The sequence below is a fragment of the Coregonus clupeaformis genome, chromosome 13, assembly GCF_020615455.1.
Source record: "Coregonus clupeaformis isolate EN_2021a chromosome 13, ASM2061545v1, whole genome shotgun sequence".
Lineage (NCBI taxonomy): Eukaryota > Metazoa > Chordata > Actinopteri > Salmoniformes > Salmonidae > Coregonus > Coregonus clupeaformis.
This window is the reverse complement of record NC_059204.1, coordinates 46,818,123-46,842,612: the sequence shown is the minus strand read 5'-3', so window position 1 is coordinate 46,842,612 and position 24,490 is coordinate 46,818,123. Positions and strand designations below refer to the sequence as shown.

The 24,490-nt window shown below is 43.7% G+C and overlaps 2 protein-coding genes across 3 annotated transcripts in view; both read right to left on the bottom strand.

The window, feature by feature from the left end:
• The window catches only part of LOC121579643 (short transient receptor potential channel 5-like), a 43,785-nt gene extending 41,408 nt beyond the window's left edge, over positions 1-2,377 (bottom strand). Inside the window, exon 1 of the mRNA XM_041894407.2 lies at positions 1,883-2,377. The gene's annotated coding sequence lies outside the window, so the exon portion shown is untranslated. The remainder of the gene's footprint in view (positions 1-1,882) is intronic.
• An 18,642-nt stretch (positions 2,378-21,019) lies between these two features.
• On the bottom strand, positions 21,020-24,431 carry LOC121579640 (mitochondrial ornithine transporter 1-like). Of its 2 annotated transcripts, XM_041894405.2 has the most exons (7): positions 23,799-24,431; positions 23,288-23,546; positions 22,999-23,139; positions 22,508-22,680; positions 22,215-22,373; positions 21,620-21,748; positions 21,020-21,511 (listed from the first exon to the last, which is right to left on the bottom strand). In XM_041894405.2, exons 1-6 carry the CDS (start codon positions 23,869-23,871, stop codon positions 21,624-21,626), a joined length of 930 nt encoding a protein of 309 aa, XP_041750339.1. In that variant the 5' UTR covers positions 23,872-24,431; the 3' UTR covers positions 21,020-21,511; positions 21,620-21,623. The 2 variants fall into 2 exon arrangements, with proteins under 2 accessions (XP_041750339.1, XP_041750338.1); XM_041894404.2 differs by having other exon boundaries at positions 21,020-21,748.
• Positions 24,432-24,490: the final 59 nt, after the last annotated feature.

Below are 24,490 nucleotides of genomic sequence, written 5' to 3'. Positions count from 1 at the left end.
AAACATGGAGGTGGAAACATTATGCTTTGGGGGTGTTTTTCTGCTAAGGGACAACTTCACCGCATCAAAGGGACGATGGACGGGGCCATGTACCGTCAAATCTTGGGTGAGAACCTCCTTCCCTCAGCCAGGGCATTGAAATGGGTTGTGGATGGGTATTCCAGCATGACAATGACCCAAAACACACGGCAAAGGCAACAAAGGAGTGGCTCAAGAAGAAGCACATTAAGGTCCTGGAGTGGCCTAGCCAGTCTCCAGACCTTAATCCCATAGAAAATCTGTGGAGGGAGCTGAAGGTTCGAGTTGCCAAACGTTAGCCTCGAAACCTTAATGACTTGGAGAAAATCTGCAAAGAGGAGTGGGACAAAATCCCTCCTGAGATGTGTGCAAACCTGGTGGCCAACTACAAGAAACGTCTGACCTCTGTGATTGCCAACAAGGGTTTTGCCACCAAGTACAAAGTCATATTTTGCAGAGGGGTCAAATACTTATTTCCCTCATTAAAATGCAAATATCTTTATAACATTTTTGACATGCGTTTTTCTGGATTTTTTTGTTGTTATTCTGTCTCTCACTGTTCAAATAAACCTACCATTAAAATGATAGACTGATAATTTCTTTGTCAGTGGGTAAACGTACAAAAATCAGCAGGGGATCAAATACTTTTTTCCCTCACTGTAGGAAGGAATTGTGTAGACAAAAATCTGAGAATAAACCATATGAAGATATATATAATATTTTGCACATAATGATGAATTATGTTTTATTGTCACATTCACCAGATAGGTGCTGTCAAATGTTTTGTTTTACAGTGTCAGCCATAGTAGTACGACACCCCTGGAGAAAATGTGGGTTAAGTGCCTTGCTCAAGGGCACAGACAGATTTTTCACCTTGTCTACTCAGGTATTCCAACCAGCAACCTATCGGTGACTGGCCCAACGCTCTAACGGCTAGGCTACCAGCCGCCCTTAAATAAACTCATTTCGTCATCGATAATTCATATATTCACAATCCTATATCTGTTCTGAGAACTTTGAATATCCTGCAGTGAAGCAGGAGGAGATAAGTGGAAGAAAAAGGACACGATGTTTGATTGTTTTTTCAGTGCTGCGCAGTGATATTAGATTAGGGCTTGCTAAGGGTAAACCACCACACCTCCTAGTTTGATTGATTATGTGCATTAGAAATGAGGAACACAGCTCTTCTGTCTGTCCCTCTGTATCTATCTTCCATCTGTCCATAAATCTATGTGGTGCCTCGGTGGCCTTTAACAAATCATACGGAGGAAGAGTCATTAGTGTGGTAATAACCTGCAGGTCCAACTGCTCTGTCACAGGCTAGCACTGTGTTTAATTGTGTTTCTGTCCAATTAAAAGGTGGAGGACAAGCTGTTAAAGTTCTTGGGAGGGACCGTGTCCCTGTTGAAATAAGTACAATGTGCCAAAACCTGGCTAAACACATGCTTAAAACCCCCCCCTACACATTGTAGTGTTTTTACAGTGAGTGGGATTATTGTCTGTGGCAGGAGAGGCTTACTGGTAAATTAGTATAGATGACACCCCTTTACTCTATATCTCAGCAGTTAGGGATGTATCAATAACAGGGCTGATGATTTCCACAGAGATACACAATCCATTTCAACTAGATTGGTATCCCATTTTTCCCCGTTGCAGATTTTTATTTTCCGCATTAATGGTGCATTTAATTAAACACAGCTGATTGATCTCCTGCAGATTAAATATGTACACTGAGCCCACATCTCCAGTGTGTGAGAGAGAGAAAGGCACACACAAATCCCACCATCCACCCTAGAGTCTGGCTCATACTTAGTTTGACTATGGAGATGCAATGTTTACACTGAAAAGATAATGGCAAACTTACCTGATGCAGATTTTCTACATTGTCTTTTTCTTTGTGGTTTTCCCACCAGTCTGGTAACTCCTAGGTTGTAATAGCGATTGGGTGGTCCTGTTAGAATCAGTATCTCCATCCCTACACTCCTCCCCACTGTGGGGAGGAACAAGAGCAAAGCTGATTATCCAGGAGGTTTTCTCTGGCATCCAGTGTTCAGGTAAGAGACAGAGAAATTACTGGGTATCTTCTCTCTGTGTAAGCAGGGGGGTCGGGGGTGTTCTACCTCTGTTCTGTTATCCTGTGCTGCGCCTCTCCCCTCACAGCTTGCCGCGCGCCGCTCACTTCCCCCTGATTGGTGTGGCGGCAGGGCCGGGGGCTCGCCGTGCATTTGCCACGGTTGTCATGGTGTCGAGCGGAGTGTAGTCACGGTGGTAGCGGCGGCGGGTGCCCTTCTCCAACCCCTTTCTGTCTCGCTGCGTTGTCAACACTGCCAGCTCCTCTGCTCCTCACATCAGACTACCCTCTTTGGCTCTTTGCTTTCTCTCTCTCTCTCCTTTCTCCACCCTCCCTCTCTCCCTCATTTATCTCCTGCACCAGCCTCCTCTCCCCATGCACCCATTCTTCTCAAGTCTCTGCCTGTTTTGTTGCTGTAGATGTCAGCTCTTCCCTCCCTGCTCCCCAAATTGCAGGTGCAATTTGTCATCCGAGGCTAATCAAGGATCAAGGGATTTGACATGGCTTACCCTCCCCGCCCGTCACCACCAATCCTGCAGAGTTTTGTCTATACTGCTGCAGTTTCCTATTCTCATGCATAATCAATACATGAACCTGTATGGAGTGTAGTGTACCTTGAGTTGCATCTAACCACACTGACATTTTGCTACCCTAACTATGTTAATTGAAAGGAGGCCCACATGTTCTGGTGACTCTCCACATGGCTCCAGTCCCATTGTGGGGGTGAATGGAGCACCCTTGGAATGACAACAGGAGAGAGGATACGTGCCAGCGATGTGCTCAGCCTCATGGAAAACAAGACCGACGTGCGGGGAGTGAGGGTAGCATTGATTCAGTGTGGTGTTCATTTTCCCCAGTCAGATGACATTAACTATACAGGAATGGCTGGCTTGTGGCACTGCAGACAACGCACACAGCAGACAAGGGGCTTTAGAAATGCTTTGGCGTGCACACACATGCACACGCACACACACGCTAAAAACATTAACAGGCCAATTTAGATTCAGTATGTCACTGGCATACCATTATCAGTCTCTGCTGTTTAAATACATTATCAGTCTTTAATAAGAATGCAAATGTGTTGCCAGCGGGTATTCACAACATGAAAAAATATGTAATGAAAAGATCGCACTGCTTCCATTCAACAAAAAGTAATTATTTTGTTGTTCTTTGAAAGACTCCATCCTAAACCCCCGATTGATTACCCATATTAACGATTATCATCGAATTTCCATAACACTTGGGGATTATTCAATGGCATAAATACATATCTCTGGTTAGTCTGCAATCCAGCCAACCACACCCAGTCAAAATAGTGATTCATGGTGCTGTTTCCCCATGGTGGGTCTGGACATTCATAATGTATGGGTCTGTTCTCTAATTTATTCCTGTAGAAATAAATCCTGCATGATGTGGCTCTCTTCGTTTGTCTGACGCAGGAAAGACTTGTTTGAGTAAACAAAGAGATTTAATGTCAGACATGTGTTAACATCAACAACCCTTGTATCTTTTGCTTCTTCAATACTGTCAACTCCGACTTATTATTAGATGATTAGTTTGATTGTTATTGAAACAAAAGACAGGGATATATGGAGGAGGACGGAAAGGGTGATGATAGAAAAAGGAAACGAGAGAGATCTCTGCTCAGTTGTAAGAGGGTGGAGACACGAGATGCTAACATAGTGTGGCATACTGCGACAAATGGCTTATGCTGTCATGGGTGCACCGAAGCTTTCCTGCATTCTCTCTAGTCTATGCTGGTTTAGAGTGGTTTGTGTATGAGTATCTGAGAATATTAAGCAGCTTCTGGTAGAGAGCAACGCATAGAGTCCCAACCCCCCCAGTCACTATTTGAATGATCAATTTCTTCTTATGTTGGACAAATGTCTATGGTGATTGTGAGCTATCATGGCACAGTCTGATTAGAAAGCATTAGGTTTGTGTGTTAAATCTACGTGAGAGCATGCAATGACTGACTTTTAGATAACCGTTCCAAACCATTGTACAATTAACTATACCACAAGAGAGAATAGTATATCCATGACGTCAGCAGTGTGATGTAACCATATAAACCTGCTAGGTAGGTCACAACGCTGCCCCTGGCTAAAAATATGTGAGAAAATTCCACCAAACCCTCCATCTTGTTGATTTATAATCAACAGATTCCGTTGATTTTACAAAAGGAAATTGAGGAGTGATTGAGCATTTGGGTGTTGGGGGAGAGGGTGGTTGAAATGGGGAAAATAAATCTAAACCGAATGGTGCTGTTTGGTTGTAAACGTAATTGTGCTCTGCAGCATCTAACTGCCTTGATAACGTGTAAAGCAAATGGACTATTGATGGTGCTATTCAGTAACACCTTTCTCCCCGCTGTAGCACTTTCATTGCCATGATACAGTACTTCCCATCATTTATTCAACATGATGTCTCTAGTGCTCTCTATGATATGTAAACGTAAATGACCCGGCAACAACATGAAATACCATAGTGCTGCTTCTGTTTTTAATTCAAGTCAAAGTCAACAGACCTTTATGAGATTTAAAACGATCATTGGCAATGTGGGAAGTGTCTTAAAATGGCATCTGAACTGTGATGTGCACTGGTTATCACACCAGGTTTCAGGCATAAGGACAATACAAATACAACCTGAATGACTGCAACTTCTGTGTAGCCTATACAGTAGCAGAATTAGTCTGGGGTGTATTAAAGAAACCAAGTGATGCATGTTGTGTGTGTGTGTGTGTGTGTGTGTGTGCTGTGTGACTCGGTAGATGCTTGAGTGTTCGCTGATCAAATAGGACCCCGGGAGTACAGAAGGACACCAAGGCAACCTGGGACAGTAATGACAGAGGTAAGGCAGCGACACAGGCCCAGGGATCAATAAAGCCATTACACACCCAGCTGTGGACAGCAGCCATCGGAAAGCAGCACAATCTCACTCTGCCGGCCCCTATGCACACGTACTCTCAAAACACTGAGAGCTTTCTGAGATCATCAGCATGAAACATATGTTTCAATATCGTCCTAGTCCCAGGATGACATTGGCCATGTGAGAGAGGAGGAGAAGATTGATCACTGAGGCCAGGTCCTAATCCCTTGTTTTGGTCTGCCTGTGCCCTTGTCCTGGTTCGCATATGGCAAAAGGTTGTCGTTGATTGATTAAAATCTTGTGGTGATGAAATCGTCTAGCAGTCCTTTGGTTCACTTCGCGCTGATTGTGGCGCTGTCCATGGTCCTGCATTTTCCTGCGCCAATATCAGCACATAAAAGGGATTTCCGCAGACTTGTATAGCCCAATTATACTCTATGGAAAGGGACCCTACGGAGCGTAGCGCAGTGTTACAATGGAGTTTTGTGCCATCCCCTTGTACCGCCTGTCTCCACTCTACTGGACAGAGGTCCCCAGTGGATGTGGAGTGGTCAACAAGTGTGGGGTGGATGTACCATGTTGATGACTCAGTGTCTGTGGTGCAAAGGTAATTGTGGAGGGCCACGCAGGCCTTCACAATGCTCTCAGCTGTCTCTGGGGTAACCTCAAGGTCTTGTCCCAGGATCCTCCATCTTGCAGCAAGGATCCCAAAGCAGTTCTCTGAAATTCTTGGTGGTGGTAGTTGTAGATCTGTAGAGTGGTGGTAGTTGTAGATCTTCTTGGCGACTTCAAGGCCAGAAGAACCTTTGAATGAAAGAAGTGTTTCCTTTAGTATTGAACAGGAACATGAAGGCTATCAAATGTGTACTGTAACAACTGTGTAGCCTATGCTTTGGACATAGGCCCCCATTTTGCCAGATCACTTTTATGTAAGGCATATCATTCGTGGTCCTCTGTAGCTCAGCTGGTAGAGCACGGCACTTGTAACGCTAAGGTAGTGGGTTCGATCCCCGGGACCACCCATACACAAAAATGCATGTACGCATGACTGTAAGTCGCTTTGGATAAAAGCGTCTGCTAAATAATAATAATAATAATATGCCATTTAGCAGACGCTTTTATACAAAGCGACTTACAGTCATGCGTGCATACATTTTTTTTTTGTGTATGGGTGGTCCCGGGGATCGAACCCACTACCTTGGCGTTACAAGCGCCGTGCTCTACCAGCTGAGCTACAGAGGACCACATGGCATATTATTATTATATTATTACAACGTCTATATTGGTATCATTTTCACATATAGTGGCTTGCGAAAGTATTCACCCCCCTTGGCATTTTTCCTATTTTGTTGCCCTACAGCCTGGAATTAAAATGGATTTTTGAGGGGTTTGTATCATTTGATTTACACAATGCCTACCACTTTGAAGATGCAAAATATGTTTTATTGTGAAACAAACAAGAAATAAGACAAAAAAACTGAAAACTTGAGCGTGCATAACTATAACCATTCCGCCTAGGCCATTCCAAGACATTTAAATGTTTCCCCTTAAACCACTCAAGTGTTGCTTTAGCAGTATGCTTAGGGTCATTGTCCTGCTGGAAGGTGAACCTCCGTCCCAGTCTCAAATCTCTGGAAGACTGAAACAGGTTTCCCTCATGAATTTCCCTGTATTTAGCGCCATCCATCATTCCTTCAATTCTGACCAGTTTCCCAGTCCCTGCCGATGAAAAACATCCCCACAGCATGATGCTGCCACCATCATGCTTCACTGTGGGGATGGTGTTCTTGGGGTGATGAGAGGTGTTGGGTTTGCGCCAGACATAGCATTTTCCTTGTTGGCCAAAAGGCTCAATTTTAGTCTCATCTGACCAGAGTACCTTCTTCCATATGTTTGGGGAGTCTCCCACATGCCTTTTGGCGAACACCAAACGTGTTTGCTTATTTTTTTCTTTAAGCAATGGCTTTTTTCTGGCCACTCTTCCGTAAAGCCCAGCTCTGTGGAGTGTACGGCTTAAAGTGGTACTATGGATAGATACTCCAATCTACGCTGTGGAGCTTTGCAGCTCCTTCAGGGTTATCTTTGGTCTCTTTGTTGCCTCTCTGATTAATGCCCTCCTTGCCTGGTCTGTGAGTTTTGGTGGGCGGCCCTCTCTTGGCAGGTTTGTTGTGGTGGCATATTCTTTCCATTTCTTAATAATGGATTTAATGGTGCTCCGTGGAATGTTCAAAGTTTCTGATATTTATTTAGAACCCAACCCTGATCTGTACTTCTTCACAACTTTGCCCCTGACCTGTTTGGAGAGCTCCTTGGTCTTCATGGTGCCGCTTGCTTGGTGGTGCCCCTTGCTTAGAGGTGTTGCAGACTCTGGGGCCTTTCAGAACAGGTGTATATATACTGAGATCATGTGACACTTAGATTGCACACAGGTGGACTTTATTTAACTAATTATGTGACATCTGAAGGTAATTGGTTGCACCAGATCTTATTTAGGGGCTTCATAGCAAAGGGGGTGAATACATATGCACGCACCACTTTTCCGTTATTAATTTTTTAGAATTTTTTGAAACAAGTTGTTTTTTTTCAGTTCACTTTACCAATTTTGATTATTTTGTGTATGTCCATTACATGAAATCCAAATAAAAATCAATTTAAATTACAGGTTGTAATGCAACAAAATAGGAAAAATGCCAAGGGGGATGAATATTTTGCAAGGCACTGTATGTATATAGTCACATGTACAATATTTAGCTATCTTACCTGGATATGGTTACATCATGTCTACCCTCAGAGGGAATGCCTCATCTCCCACAAATACATATGGGCTCGGTTTCTGAGTCCCCCAGCAAGCACTTTGGCCTTGGTAGCGGCAGCTGGCCTGCAATGAGTTGGGAGTCGAACTTGCTTCATGAGAAGATTCCCGCATCTCCCCCCTGATCACATAAGGGCCTCATTCTTTAAACCAGTCCAAAAAGTCTATACTCTTTCAAGTGAAATCATCAAACAAACAAGAGAAAGTGTATCAGACATTCATGTGTAACAGTCATATCCCCGCAAATTATACGAAAGCCTTGCTCCTGATGCAAAGTAAAAACAAGCTGGTGTGAATATGGTGGGGGGGGATCCCAGTGCTGGTGTTTATAATGGAGATGATGTATGTATTCTCCATCGTCCACTCTTGTAGTGTTCAGTGGGCGAACTTGCCATTCACCTCCTGAGTAGTAAGAGCAGTTCAAGCTCTTGCTGTTCAAGCTGTATCAATTTCAATTTATAGCAAGTCATGTTTGGTTCTGCTTCTGTGGCTAAAAAGTAGCGTCAAAAAGCATTGAACACCAGACTAGCCAGACATGTAGCTAGCTAGTATTTGTAAACAAAAAGGCATATAACACCGGATCCGGAACTTCAAATGTCGTCACTAGCTACAGTCAAAGAGTGCCTCGGCCCCTCTTGCTTGGTAAGCTACTCTGGCTCCCCAAGACACAAGGCGGACTTCCTTTCTAAGTGGAACACAACAACGATGTGGATAAAAGTGCGCACTGCCCCCAAAAAACAGACTCAGCCCTTGCACATGCATGTACATCGATCGACAGAGTGAAGTTTGTAGCAACCTTTAGACATCTTCATTATACCTGCGGCTTCTATAATGTAAGTTATAACAGCATGCATTAGTGTAGGCGAGGGATCATCAACTAGATTCAGCCGCGGGACTATTTTTTTCTTGAGTGGATGGTCAGGCGGCCAGAACATAATTATAAATAATTTGGAGACTGCAAAAAAGAAGCCCAAACAGATATAATATTTTACTAAAACATATTCACTTCAAGCTTTGCTTACATTTGTATTTGACCACATATATCTCTCTATTATGTGTGGGAATACTTTGGAACAGATTTCCTAAATTAAAATCACTTGTAGCTGATTTGCTTGTGTTATTATGTCTAACAACAACAACAAAATTGGCCCGCGGCCCACCAGTTGGGGAACCCTGGTGTAGGCTAATACATTAGTTTCACATCACAAATGACCACAAAACATAAGCAGAACTTGAAAGATGAGATTCACCTAAAGTTATTCCAATACAATATTTGCCCAATCTAGGACAGCTACAGTGATGAAGACCAGGCCAGCATACTCAATGTTCCCACAGCCAGCAACATTGGGAATAGCTCAAGTCCTCCCCTGTTTCACTGATCATCTGCACTGATGTTTGAATGCATAATAATGATCTGAGGAAAAAGAACCATCTACAGTGAAATTGAATGCTGAAGCAAAATTATCATAAATCAATGAGGGTAAAGCGAATGACTTGGACAAAGTCGGCTGCTAGGTTGTTGATTGATCAGAACATGCCATTGAACCCTTCTCTCTACAGACCCATAGGCTGTTCAGTATGTAGGCTATAGATTGTATCTTAAGGTACTGTAGTCAATAATCACAGCAAAAACAATACCATGCTACACACTTTCATCATCTGTGATTTATATACAGTTGAAGTTTGAAGTTTACATACATCTTAGCCAAATACATTTAAACTAATTTTTTCACAATTCCTGACATTTAATCCTAGTAAAAATGCCCTGTCTTAGGTCAGTTAGGATCACCACTTTATTTTAAGAATGTGAAATGTCAGAATAATAGTAGAGTGATTTATTTCAGCTTTTATTTCTTTCATCACATTCCCAGTGGGTCAGAAGTTTACATACACTCAATTAGTATTTGGTAGCATTGCCTTTAAATTGTTTAACTTGGGTCAAACGTTTTGTGTAGCCTTCCACAAGCTTCCCACAATAAGTTGGGTGAATTTTGGCCCATTCCTCCTGACAGAGCTGGTGTAACTGAGTCAGGTTTGTAGGCCTCCTTGCTCGCACACGCTTTTTCAGTTCTGCCCACACATTTTCTATAGGATTGAGGTCAGGGCTTTGTGATGGTCACTTCAATACCTTGACTTTGTTGTCCTTAAGCCATTTTGCCACAACTTTGGATGTATGCTTGGGGTCCATTCCTTCCATTTGGAAGACCCATTTGCGACCAAGCTTTAACTTCCTGACTGATGTCTTGAGATGTTGCTTCAATATATCCACATAATTTTCCTTCCTCATGATGCCATCTATTTTGTGAAGTGCACCAGTCCCTCCTGCAGCAAAGCACCCCCACAGCATGATGCTGCCACCCCCGTGCTTCACGGTTGGGATGGTGTTCTTCGGCTTGCAAGTACCCCCTTTTTCCTTCAAACATAACGATGGTCATTATGGCCAAACAGTTCTATTTTTGTTTCATCAGACCAGAGGACATTTCTCCAAAAAGTACATATTTGTCCCCATGTGCAGTTGCAAACCGTAGTCTGGCTTTTTTTATGGCGGATTTGGAGCAGTGGCTTCTTCCTTGCTGAGCGGCCTTTCAGGTTATGTCGATATAGGACTCGTTTTACTGTCGATATAGATACTTTTGTACCCGTTTCCTCCAGCATCTTCACAAGGTCCTTTGCTGTCATTCTGGGATTGATTTGCACTTTTCGCACCAAAGTACGTTCATCTCTAGGAGACAGAACGCGTCTCCTTCCTGAGCGGTATGACGGCTGCGTGGTCCCATGGTGTTTATACTTGCGTACTATTGTTTGTACAGATTAACGTGGTACCTTCAGGCATTTGGAAATTGCTCCCAAGGATGAACCAGACTTGTGGAGGTCTACAATTTTCATTTTCCCATGATGTCAAGCAAAGAGGCACTGAGTTTGAAGGTAGGCCTTGAAATACATCCACAGGTACACCTCCAATTGACTCAAATGATGTCAATTAGCCTATCAGAAGTTTCTAAAGCCATGACATCATTTTCTGGAATTTTCCAAGCTGTTTAAAAGGCACAGTCAACTTAGTGTATGTAAACTTCTGACCCACTGGAATTGTGATACAGTGAATTATAAGTGAAATAATCTGTCTGTAAACAATTATTGGAAAAATTACTTGTGTCATGCACAAAGTAGATGTCCTAACCGACTTGCCAAAACTAGTTTGTTAACAAGAAATTTGTGGAGTGGTTGAAAAACGAGTTTTAATGACTCCAACCTAAGTGTATGTAAACTTCCGACTTCAACTGTATGTATTGCACTTCACATTGGGAGAGACTCATTTTGTCTGGTGTTGCAGTGAAATGGTTTTTCACATCACAAACACAATTCTGCAGGCACAGAGTGAGAAAAAACCTAATCAAATTCTCTTCTGAGCAAATCAATTCTGAGGTTGATGTGTTTCTGTTCCAGCCTGTTTCCCCTCTCAAATACAAATGTTAATAGGCTGCTGTGATGGATTATGACATCAACATAATATTTAATGTTCTGTGACTTTTGAGCATCTCATGACCAAGATTTTTATGTTGGATTGTTCTTATCACAAAATGGAAACAATGCTATCACTGTCGCTGGGAATGCAAATAAGTTCTGCAATATATTTTGCTAGAGTAGCTACAAGAGCAACATTAGAATGATTTCCAACCTCACAATGAGTCACTGCAAATGGATCCAGCATACCCAGGCTGACAGAGTCTATGTCACCTAGTGACGAACAGCTTCCTTTCTTCCTCTCACATTTGCTGTGTTCACATGTTTTGAAATACGTTTGCTGTGCCAACCTATTCACGAGAGCTGTGTGTTCAATAATTGAAGTGTGAAATCTCACGTATGCTCCCAATAACGCATGTCCTAAATTCTCACGAGTGCTACCCATCTGCATGCCCTAAATTCTCACGCGTGCTATCTATTAAGCTCGTTCACCAATGATATACTCTAACCCAAATTGAGAGGTGACATTACTGTGTGCCTCTCTTTCCACTCTTGATTGTGCACAGGTGAAGGAAATGAACAGGACTCCCTAAAAGACAGAAGTGCACAGCCAGTGAGCGTGCCTCTCTCCCTGTATCCAACGGTGCGGACATACAGTTCTCCGGTGGCCACCTGCTCCTAGGACGCACAGAGACTGCATTCACACCTGTCTCTGAACACTCTTCGCTCCCAACACAAACAACAAACTAAAGTGAAGTACTCTTTTCCTCTCGCCGTCAAAGTTATCATTTATGTATCAAAGTCACTTCTGTAACGTGTGCACTTTGGATAAGTTATGATTATGCAGGATATGACCTCACAATGTGATGAAGATATAGAAGTAAAAGGAAATTAATACGGGGAAACTGTGATACCTACCTGACTCGGATACTTACACTGCCTTCTTCCCGAGGACGAACCTGAACCCTCCCTTCTATGGAGAAAAGTGGAGGAACTGACGCCGTGGGCGGACTCGACTACCTGAGTGTTGACTGGTGGAAATGAAGATTACTGTTGCACTGGGGCACAAAATAACCAGAGTTTTCCCATATCTGACATTTGGCGTAGTTGGCAGGATGCTCAATACTTTTCGGGAAGATGAACGACCAAGGTGAACAAAATAGTGCAGCCCCCCAAACAAGCACTCTGTTAATGCCATTGATGATGGGAGCGCCATGGGTTACTAAATTTAAAGGGGCAGATAATGCAGCTTCTTTTGAAGCTACTTTTAATGCATGCATTAAAAGTAGATGCAAAAAGAGAAGTTCTCATCTTGCCCACTGTTGACAAGTTCTTCCAGGATGTGTACGGTCCACGTACACCAGGTTCACCAGTAGCACATTTTTTAGGGTGCAAACAAGGTGAAATAGAGGCTACAGAGGCTACACCCTGAAGGAGCTAGCAAAAATAGTTTCCCACCTTAGACACTCGGTTAGTCAAGAACTTCACAAACAACTTTGTAATAACCCTAACATGACATTTTCAGATGCCACCCAGGAGGGCCATGCCTTGGAAGGAGGTGGCCAGACATCCATGGGGAGGCTGTGTACTCCGGCTGGATACCACCCACCCAGAGAAGGGCAACTACTATGCCCATTGACATGGAGCATTGGAAGGAGGAAGTACGAGCAGACACTGGATCTCAAGTACCACTGTTCAGTGAATCTTTCTTTCAGAAGTGGATCCAGAAATGGTATGACCGAGGACATCGTATGGTTGACTTTGAAAGATGCTAATGGGCTGTCCATCCCATATGTGGAGTACGGAGTCTTGGATTATGAGGAAGGAGGGGTGAAGATACTCAAAAGGGGAGTGATCCTGGTACAAGATAACTAAGAATGAATGTGCTAGGAATTAATGTGATAATGTTCAGTTTAGACCGTCATGAGACCAGAGACCCTGGAGGAGTGGGACAAAGCCTTCACCCTCTGCAACAAAGTCCAAGCGGTAGAACGAGAGGAGGGAGTACGCCACTCTGTCCGCCTCCAGCCGCAATCACTATTCCTCATCCGGCCAGAAAGCAAGATGGTGGTATGGACTGAAGTATGTGGCCCCTCTGTGATACAACCATTTTGTGGCCTAGTGTAAGGGATGGAGGATGGCAGGTCTCTCTGGCCTTGGTTCATATTGAAGGAAACCATTGCCTGGTGAGAGTACAGAATGTTAACCCATATCCTGTTGAGCTCCCTCAGCCCTTGGCTACCATCCATTCCATCAATCCAGAGGAGATCAGAGGGGAAAAGGACATCAGCCTCAACCCAAAAGGGCCCCGCACCATAGAGGTGGAAGTGACCAGTGCTACCCCAGAAGTAGCTGTACCAGTAGATGTCCTGAAAGGGGAGGACTTGACCCCAGCTCAAGCTGAACAACACTCAGACCTGCTGAATGGGCCACGGTGTTTGCATGTCACGAAGACGACTTTGGCCATACAGACGCAGTGCTCCACCACATCCCCACAGGCCCAGCAGAGCACGGTTCCGGCCCAACCCCCAGCACTCTACCAGGAACTGCGCAGCCTTTTGAAACAGATGCTGGACGGAGGAGTGGTACATGACAGCGCTAGCCCTTGGGCTGCACCAATTGTCCTGGTCAAGAAGAAGAATGGTACATGGCGTTTCTGTGTTGACTATATAAAGCTCAATGCAGTGACCCACAAAGATGCCTAGCCCCTCCCCCGGATCGAGGAGTCCTAACCACCCTGAAAAAAGCTGCCTGGTACTCCACTCTTGACATCGCCAGTGGCTACTGGCAAGTGGAGCTGGACCCCCGAGACTGGGAAAAGACTGCCTTCACCATCCCGCTTGGTAAGGTTGAAGCAGTAAAGGAATGGGTTACTCCTACCACAGTGACTCAGGTAAAATCGTTCCTGGGCTTTGTGGGGTATTATCAGTGATTTATCCATGATTGCCGCATCTCTCAATAGGCTATTGGAGGACCAGGGGTCCAGCTCACAAAAAAACAGTGTCCCTGTACAGTGGTCACTAGTGTCAGACTGCTTTTGATACCTTGAAAAGTAACCTTCTGCAACACCCTGTTTTGGTATATGATGACTTTGCTCTCCCTTTCCGGCTCTATGCAGATGCAAACTTCAGAGGGCTGGGGGTTGTGTTGTCTAAAGTGCATGATGGACTAGAAAGGGTCATCACCTACGGCAGCCGAAGCCTGATTCCAACCAAGTGAAATGACCGAAACTACAGCTCCTTCAAGTTGGAACTGCTGGGACTGAAATGGGTGCCAGCTCATGCTTTTTTTTTTTACTGAAATGGGCGGTAACAGAGAAGTTTAAACCTTACCTGTGGGGCTCCAATTTTACTGTGTACACTGACAATAACCCGCTTGTCCATCTGCATACAGACAACCTCGGGGCAGTCAAGCAGCGCTGGGACACACAGTTGGCAAACTATCAGTTTGACATCAAGTACCGTCCAGGAGCCCACAACATCAACGCCGATGTCCTCTCTAGGCTTCCAGAACAAGGAGGTGAAGTGACGCCCTAGACCCAGTTCATTGGAGGGACTTCAGTAGAGGGACTTCTAGAGCAAGGAGCAGGCGAAGAGACACCCCCGGCCCAGTTTGTTGGAGGGACTTCAGTAGAGTGGGACCCCCGAAACACATGGCCCTGGAGTGTTTGGTAACAGGCCGATGAGACTCTTTGAATAATGGGATCACTGTTAGACCAGCGCCAGCCCTTGGACAACCCAGCACAGCAAGCAACGCCCCAGCCAACCAAAACTGTACTGCAGGAGAGGAACCTGCTAAAAAAAACAAGATGGGGTGATAGTCAGGCAGATGCCAGAGGAACGGACGGGGGAGCATCCCATCCAGATTGTTGTCCCTGAGGGGAAACGGCAAGAGGTATGGAAACTCATGGGGGCAGAGAAGACCCATTAGCACTACAGCAGAGGTTTCTTCTGGCCAAAGATGAGAGCAGATATTCAAATGTAGACTGCTCAATGTCAACAATGTGTGGTGAGTAAACCTGGGCCCTTTACCCATGCACCAATGCTTCCAGTGTCAACTAGTGCCCCAATGGAAATGGTGGCCATTGATTACATCTCCCTGGGTCGCCCAGCCAATGCATGTCTCTACTTACTGGAGATGGTTGATGTGTTTTCCAGGTACGCATGGGCGGTGCCCATAAAAGAACAGACAGCCCACACCACAGCTCGAGTGCTATGGAAACACCTTCTCCACATCTTTGGTTGCCCCAAGCGTCTTCACAGCGACCGAGGGGCAACTTTCGAGTCCGCAGTGGTCAAACAGCTGTGTGAATTGTATGGTTGTACCAAAACCAGAACCAGCCCATACTGGCCACAAGGTAACGGGGCTTGTGAAAGAATGAACCAGACACTGTTGACTCTGTTGGATGGAGAGAAGAAGGGGGGGCCCATTGGGAAGAACAGCTACCAGCTATTCTTCAAGCCAACAACAATACGGTCCACAGGTGGACCGGAGTACACCCCACAATTCCTAATGTTTGGTAGACATGCACAGTTGCCCATTGAATGTACCCTTGGAGTTTTCCCAGACAGATGGATCCATGGACCAGTGGGTGCAGCATCATGGGGTCCTCCTGGAGGCCTATGAGAAGGTGGGGAAAGCGACTTGACAACGGCAGGTGTACGACCAATAACGTAGGAACGACAGGCCACTGGCCCCACCCTTACTGCCCGGTGAGCGTTTACATAAAAGGCCTATTTTTGAAGTGAGACTTTTAAAGAGACATTTTCCAAAAATGTTCTAAATAAAGTATTGTTCATTGTGAGACTTGCCTGGTTGTCGTTCATCCTTTCCCGAAATTGCACTGGGGCACAAAATAACCAGAGTTTTCCCATATCTGACATATACAGTGCAGTATGGAGGAACAAAGGAGTAGGACACATTTGCAGCAGAGGTGATAAGAGAACCCATTAGTTGACGTGGTCATATTCTATGTCCTGGATTAAAGATGTCCTTTTAATGCAGTAAGTAGAAAAGGCCTTGGGAATAAACCACATCTGTGTCCCATCATTATGAAGTTGATTGTCAAGTACTCATTAACAATTTTACTGTAAGATCAGGAATGATTACAGGGATGGCATCCAACTTGACTTTGTTATTGTGTAGACATGGCATTGTTACAGCCATAAAAGAGCAAGGAGGGCGGCAGGTAGCTTAGTGGGTAAGAGCGTTGTGCCAGTAACCGAAAGGTCGCTGGTTCTAATCCCCGAGCCGACTAGGTGAAAAATCTGTCGATGTGCCCTTAAGCAAGGCACTTAACCCTAATTGCTCCTGTAAGTCGCTCTGGATAAGAGCGTCTGCTAAATGACGTAAATGTAAATGTAAATAAAAGGGCTGTATAAAAATGCATTGACATTTATACTCAGCTATAAATTAGAAATGAAGCAACACAATGTTTACAAATACTTACGCCTTTCTGTCAGTGTTCAGTAACACCCTAACTGTTGAGTAACAAGTACCCCCAACTAATGTCACTCCTTCTCCCTCTTCATGTGGTCAAACTACTTACTTGACATTAAGAAAGGACATCTTTCCAGACAAGTCTTCCCTCTTCATAGAAGAATCTCAATGAAGCTTTTGGGCACTATTCCTGTCCCTCTGTCTGTTTGAGGGCCTTCTCCCTGCAACATAGAGAATGTACATGACATCCAGCTGATGCAATACACTCCATAATTCATCCATTTCTCAAGGACTGTAGCAGACAGGTGGTGTGGAGTAGACAGAAGCATGGCTCTGACCTTTGGCTACAGCCTGCCTAGCTGGCCGGACACTCTGGGGAAAGCCTCCCACCACTGGTGTGCATGGCCAAAGAGCTCCATTTTCATGTCATCTGACCATAGCACCACCTGGAGTTTGATAAACGTTATTGGCACTTGGATTGGAACCGGTGCTATGGTCAGAGGACATGAAAATAGAGCTGTTTGGCCATGCACACCAGTGGTGGGTTTGGTGTTGAAAAACTGAAGCATATGCAGAAAAGTACCTCATACCTACTGTAAAATATGGTGGTGGATCTTTGATGTTATGGGGCTATTTTGCTTCCACTGGTCCTGGGGCCCATGTTAAGGTCAACGGCATCATGAACTTTACCCAGTACCAGGATATTTGAGACAGAAACCTGGTTGCCTCTGCCAGGAGGCTGACACTTGGCCGCAGGTGGATCTTCCAGCAAGACAATAACCCCAAGCACTAATCAAAATCAACAAGGAAATGGTTAATTGACCACAAAATCGTCATTTTGCAATGGCCATCTCAGTCTCCGGACTTGAACCCCATTGAATCCCTGTGGTTTTAATTGAGGAGGGCAGTCCATCAGAGCAGACGAAGGATATCAAGGATCTGGAAAGATTCTGTATAGAGGAATGGTCTAAGATCCCTCCCAATGTGTTCTCAATCTCATAAAACATTTTAGAAAAAGGCTCAGTGCCATTATCCTCGCAAGGGGAGGGTGCTAGATTTTTTTTATTACTTGTTAAACAAAATCTATTTCTCTGGGCAATTGTATTAGTATAAAATAATATAATTTCCCAATTTTTTGGAGCATACAATATAGCTCAGTATTTGTATTAATTAGTTTATAGTCTTTTTTGCTCATCTTTATTAAGGGTGCCAATAATTATGAACCTGCCTGTATATCATGTTTTATTGTGGACCTCAGTCTCATCTTCTCAATTACTACTGCAACTTCTCTAATTCCTCCAATGTCCTCTGGCTGACATTGTCATTGGATATTGATGTGATACAACATCAACATTCTGAGTAAACCTCCAGGTGACAACACTATATATTAGTTCCTGTTAGTGTATGTACAGTATGATGCAGGTATATGATATGGTTAATAGCAGCAAAGCTTATTTTCTACAAAGAGGCAGATAAATCAATTGTCTTGCCACTGTAAAATCCTTTCTTACATGTAAACAGTCAATGGGTGACTGGGTGTGTTAGCTATCTATCAGTGATGGTTTGTAATGTACAGTGCCTTTGCTAAGTGGTCGTGAAGTCTCATAGACTGTACCAATAACTGATGAAGGTCTGGACTCTGAAAGGTGACATCAGGGTAAAAGCATTATATGCATAATCAAAACCCCACCACATCGACATTTTATAAAAAATAATATAAACTCTCTATCCAGATGAGAAAATAGAACAGATAATACTGCAATATCACACCAACCTCTCCTTTTCATTTAATTAATTTGCTTTTAAGTCGTGGTCAAAGAAATGGGAGCTTCTCAGGGGTGGGCTATAGCAGTGTACGCCGTGCAATGGATGGGCCAATGCATCCCCCTTTGCTGAGAGAGAGAGAGAGAGAGAGAGAGAGAGAGAGAGAGAGAGAGAGAGAGAGAGAGAGAAGGAAAGAGAGAGAGAAAGAGAGAGAGAGAGAGAGAGAAATAAAGAGCTCCCTCTGCTGGAACCGTTGTGCTCTACGTCTACATTGAAAACCTTACGCACTGAACAAAAATATAAATGCAACATGTGAAGTGTTGGTCCCATGTTTCATGAGCTGAAATAAAAGATCCCAGAAATGTTTCATACGCACAAAAAGCTTATTTCTCTCAAATGTTGTGCACAAATTTGTTTAAATCCCTGTTAGTGAGCATTTTAGACTTTGTCAAGATAATCCATCCACCTGACAGGTTTACATATCAAGAAGCTGATTAAACAGCATGATCATTACACAGGTGCACCTTGTGCTCGGGACAATAAAAGGCCACTCTAAAATGTGCAGTTTTGTCACACAACACAATGCCACAGACGTCTCAAGTTTTGAGGGAGTTTGCAATTATCATGATGACTGCAGGAATGTCCACCAGAGCTGTTGCCAGATAATTAAATGTTAATTTCTCTACCAAAACGTTGTTTTAGAGAATTTGGCAGTACGTCCAACCAGGCTCACATCTGCAGACCACGTGTAACCACGCCAGCCCAGGACCTCCACACAAGGCTTCTTTACCTGCGGGATCATCTGAGGGGAGGGGGACGCGGCGGGGTGCTGAGGAGTATTTCTGTCTGTAATAAAGCTGTTTTGTGGGGAAAAACTCATTCTGATTGGCTGGGCCTGGCTCCCAAGTGGGTGGGCCTATGCCCTCCCAGGCCCACCCATAGCTGCACCCCTGCCCAGTTGTGAAATCCATAGATTAGGGTCTAATTTATTTATTTCAATTGACTAATTTCCTTATATGAACTGTAACTCTTTGAAATTGTTGCATGTTACATTTATATTTTTGTTGAGTATAGATTCACATGCGCAACAAAACTATGTTTACTGAGTGAAACAAACATGCTTTCTTACTACAGTGGAAGAGTATTGTATTTTATCTATCCAGGAATCCATCTGGTTTTGAATCTATCCCAAAATTGGTGGACAGTTGATGTGAACTTAGAATGTGCTGAGGTAAATGATGACATGTCCAGAGGGGTATCGTACGAAGCAAGCTATATCTACTCAGGGTTTTCTAAAGCTAACCAGCTTCCGTTAGCTTCACATTCCAGCTCAGGCTTCATCTGTAGGCCTACTACGACGGTGAATATTGCTCGTCCGCTTGCCTCTAACTCTAGCAGGCTTGTAACTGCACGTGGATGTCGTGCATGGCTAGTCAAATGCCAAAGCCTTTATTGAGACAATGCTGAAAAATCTATCCATGGGCGAGTCAGTGCCTCATTTTCATTTGTGTCGAATCAAAATAAAATAAAAGTTATCTTGCAATTCAGCAGGCTATGGTGTGAAATAGGCTTTTAGAAGTTCCATCTTTATTTTATTACTTATTGTTAATGCCGTCTTTGGTGTGCTTATCAATGCACAAGCAAAGTTTAAAATGCATTCTGACATTACTAAGTGTGTAATGTGATATATTTTAACATTACTATTTTTAACACAAAACAAACATTTGATTAATACAATTTTTAATCAGTCATCTTCCTCAAATGAAGGGGATGACGACGCAATCTTTGCAAGGGGGAGGGAATCTGAATTCATTGGTCCTCAACTCGCGGCTCAGTCAATTCATTCCGGCTAAGTGGAGTTAGCCTGCCCCAGAGCAGGTTTCTGAAGGATTCATTGCCATAGAAATTTACTTGGCTAAAAGGTGAGCCACTTTCCTATGACTGGTTATCCCGAGTTGAACTCACAGTTGACTAAAGTTACCTTGCTAACTCCTCAAAGCTGCTTTGTAGGATACCCCGCTTTCACACTGACAGCAAAGAAAATATCAGACGACCAGTTTGTCTGCTGACCTGGGAGAAAAAAAAGCTTTGAAGGGTTTGAAGAATTTGAACAGTCAACTTAAAAACTAATTCAATACAGTGTTCCCATTACCTAACATCCCTTTCTTAAAGTTTGGATTAGATTCAGATGTTCAAAACAACACATTGTTGTCCATTTAATATATAGCTTTCTGTCATGATAAAGAAGGCATAATACTTGACTTATCTAATATTCACTGAGTATACCAGACATTAGGAATGCCTTCATAATATTGAGTTGCACCTTAATTGGGGAGAACGGGCTTGTGGTAATGACTGGAGCGGAATCTGTGGAATGGTATCAAATACATGGTTTCCAGGTGTTTGATGCCATTCCATTCCATTTTCTCTGTTCCGGACATTATTATGAGCTGTGTCAAGTTGGCTGGATCCTTTGGGTGGTGCACCATTCCTGATACACATGGGGAAACTGTTGAGCATGAAAAACCCAACAGTGTTGCAGTTCTTGACACAAACAGTTGCGCCTGGCACCTTCTACCATACCCCATTCACAGACACTTACATTTTTTGTCTTGCCCATTCACCCTCTGAATGGAACACATACACAATCTACATCTCCATTGTCTCAAGGGTTAAAAATCCTTCTTTAACCTGTCTCCTCCCCTTTATCAAGTGACTCAATAAGGGATCATAGCTTTCACCTGGATTCACCTGGTCAGTATATGTCAAGGAAAGAGCAGGTGTTCTTAATGTTTTGTCCATTCAGTGTATATCTCATGTAGAAAAACAACATAACAAAAACATAAGTGTTGTTGATCTGTGCTGTAGTCACACATGTAATATGTAAGGCTTTTATGTACACATATATACATTAAATACATTGATATTTTTAATAACTGTGTTTCACTAGTTGACAACACATCCTGTCTGACATAGTGTGATGTGTGTCTCGGGCAAGTGGGTGGAATGTTGTTGGAGTGCATGGAGTCCATTGATTGTATACTGACTCATCAGGTTCTGTAGCTGGACATTAGACCTATTGACCAGGCATAGAAAACATGGTCAAAACAAGATCAGAGGTTAACACACATTTTGAATGTCGTTTTTAAACCTTCAATCTTCTGGTTTTATAGAGATTCCCTACAAACTCAGGCTGTAGATGTGTGGTTGAGGAGGGTTCTTCTGGTCCACTCATAAGCCAGGAATAGAGCTCCGTTGGAGGGGAAGGCCCGCAGGACGGTAGGGGTTAGACCACAATACAGAGCAGGAACACCTGGAACAGAGGCAATACATCATCAAGCCCATACATGTGAACTCTAAAGGGGCTCAAACTACAAAGCTGAGGCACCACAGGAGGTTGGTGGCACCTTAATTGGGGAGGACGGCCTCATGGTAACGGCTGGAGTGGAATAAGTGGAATGGTATCAAATACATCAAACACGTGGTTTCCATGTGTTTGATGCCATTCCATTCGCTCCAGCCATTATTATGAGCCGTCCTCCCCTCAGCAGCCTCCACTATGAGGGACAATCCTAATCTTCTGTAGCTAGTGAGTTAATTAATTTCTGTTATCTGGAAAAGAAAGCTGCCAACATGAGTAAATAAGCAAATTATATGGCAATAACTCAATCAGAAGTTTACTGATGAACACATTTGAGATTGACAGAATCCCTGCAGTTTAGAAGACCTGGGGTATAGAATCAGATTATGAAAAAGAATGTGGAAGAGTATGTTCTCACCTTCTGTCCTTATGATACAGAGCAGTGTTCTGATAAACCCAGCCTGCTTGCCTGACATAGATAGAACCTGGATTCTGGATTTGACTGAATCAATGGGGTACACTGCCAACCAAAAGGCAGCCCCCCCAACTCCTCCACTGATTAACAGCGGGACAGCATCTATCAAAGACAAAAACAGACAATAAAATCAGTTGTGTAAAGCTATACCATAGACATCTATCTAATATGGAGTTTGCTGAATAGCTAAATGAGAAGATGAATCCCTTCAGTGGAGTCATAAGGAATGGACTCACCCAACTCATCCTTGGACTGGCCAGGCTTTGTAAAGAGGGTTCTGCAGATCTCATAGCCCCCAAAGAAGAGGAAGTATCCAGGCACCTCTCTGAGCCAGGTGCTAGTCATGCCCTGGAAGAGGCCTTGAGGACCATCCGTCTTCAATATGTCCCTCACCACTGACCAGGTGGAACTGGGAGAAGGAGAGACAGGGGAAAGTGCACCAGAATACAGCCAAACACATCATCTATTATTACATTGCACAACGTCTTACTTGTGCATTATACATTGTGCATAATGTGCTTTCGAGTATGTACGGTATTATGGTTTTCCTAAGATATATTTCATATACAAACTACACATGTTTTTGCACAGGGTTTGAGCAAGATACGCAATAAGAGATGACCTCCCACCCACGTGTACTATTTGTCAATAGTGTTGAACCACAATGACAACATGATCCCGTTGTACTGTCCATATAAGACCACTGGAGAACAGTTGCGATGCTTACATGTGTGACGCCAGGGAGGTCTTCCCCACCATCCTCATCTCATGCACAGCCTGCATGCGACACTTGACCAGCTCTGTGGGACACAAAACCAGCGAGGAGAAGACCGACGCCAGGGACCCAGACAGGGCATTCTGCAGGTCACTGTGACAAAGATGTTATATATGAGAGAAAAGAGAAACAGCAGCAAGATGAAAAGACCGCTTTGCATTCGTAAGCACTCAGCCAGACACATGGTGAAGGGGAGAGGGATGAGATGAGAATGGTTAGACAAAGATCTTCTGTTGCCAACCTGAGGTGAGACACTTTCTCCAGCCCAAAGACTCTCCTGGTGAGCTGCTGGCAGGTCCCGTAGCAGGCGAAGAGCACAGCGTTCTCTGCCACGTTGGCCAGAAGAGCAGGCACGCTTCCCTGGTAGAGCCCCCGGAGCCCATCGTGGCGGTACGTCTTCAGGGAACAGTCCAGGAAGCCATGGTACAGACTGGGGAACGTCTGCATCTTCACCTTGACCGTGTCAAAGGGCTGACCGCTCAGCACACACGCAACACCCCCTATGTGAGAGGAGAGATTTCCAATGTCACCATGAAGGACCTCAACCTTTTCTTCCACTCTATGTTCATGGTTAAAAAATTTACGTTTGCTGAATGAGAGCCATCCTGTCCAGCTGCATCATTCACTAGATGTTTCTATTGAACAACAAAACCAACCTTGTGTTGTACATGTGTAAATCAAGAGTCATCAAGTTAAATCTATGGAAAAGTAGGCGATGGTAGGCAATTTAAGTAATTAAAGATTTTACTTGCCTGCTGCCCCAGCAGTGAGGTTTATGATTGCGTCGGTCATGGGATGTAACGTACATTCCTCCTCCACGCCCATTGTGTCCAGAGACTCAGAGATGCACACTCACTGACGTTGATGGATATGATGAAATCTTTGACTTTTCAGGCAAACTTTTGTTGGATAATAAATAACCTACAAAAGAGCAACGTGTTCAACTACACTCTGCGGTGTATTTGGTGTAGTGCATGTGGGGAAAGGTGGGTTGCAGATTATAGTCTCAAGACTCAAGGGGTGGAGCTATTTATAGTTGTCGAAAAAGATTAATGATTAATCTTGAAGATTAAAGCCAGGATTCAATCAATTGCAGATAGTGGCTTTCCAGAGAGCACTTTCAGGGTCCAAAGCATACAATTTCTTAGGGATGAGAATACTTCTTAGCAGTGAAATTCTTAAATTCTCAGAATTGTGATATGTTCCTCATATTAAGTGTAATCATTTGTTTAAAAGTCACTACTAAAGATCCACGCCTGTCACAACAGTAGTGTAAGTTGCGCTGGATAAGAGCATTTGCTAAACGTAAAAATGTAAATGTAAATTCAAAATCATACAATGTTGCATAAAGTTTCATACATTTACCACTAAAGAAAGGCCACAATAAAAATACAATTGGTAATTTCCATGCAGGGAATAAATCAATTTGGATCCACACAGAACG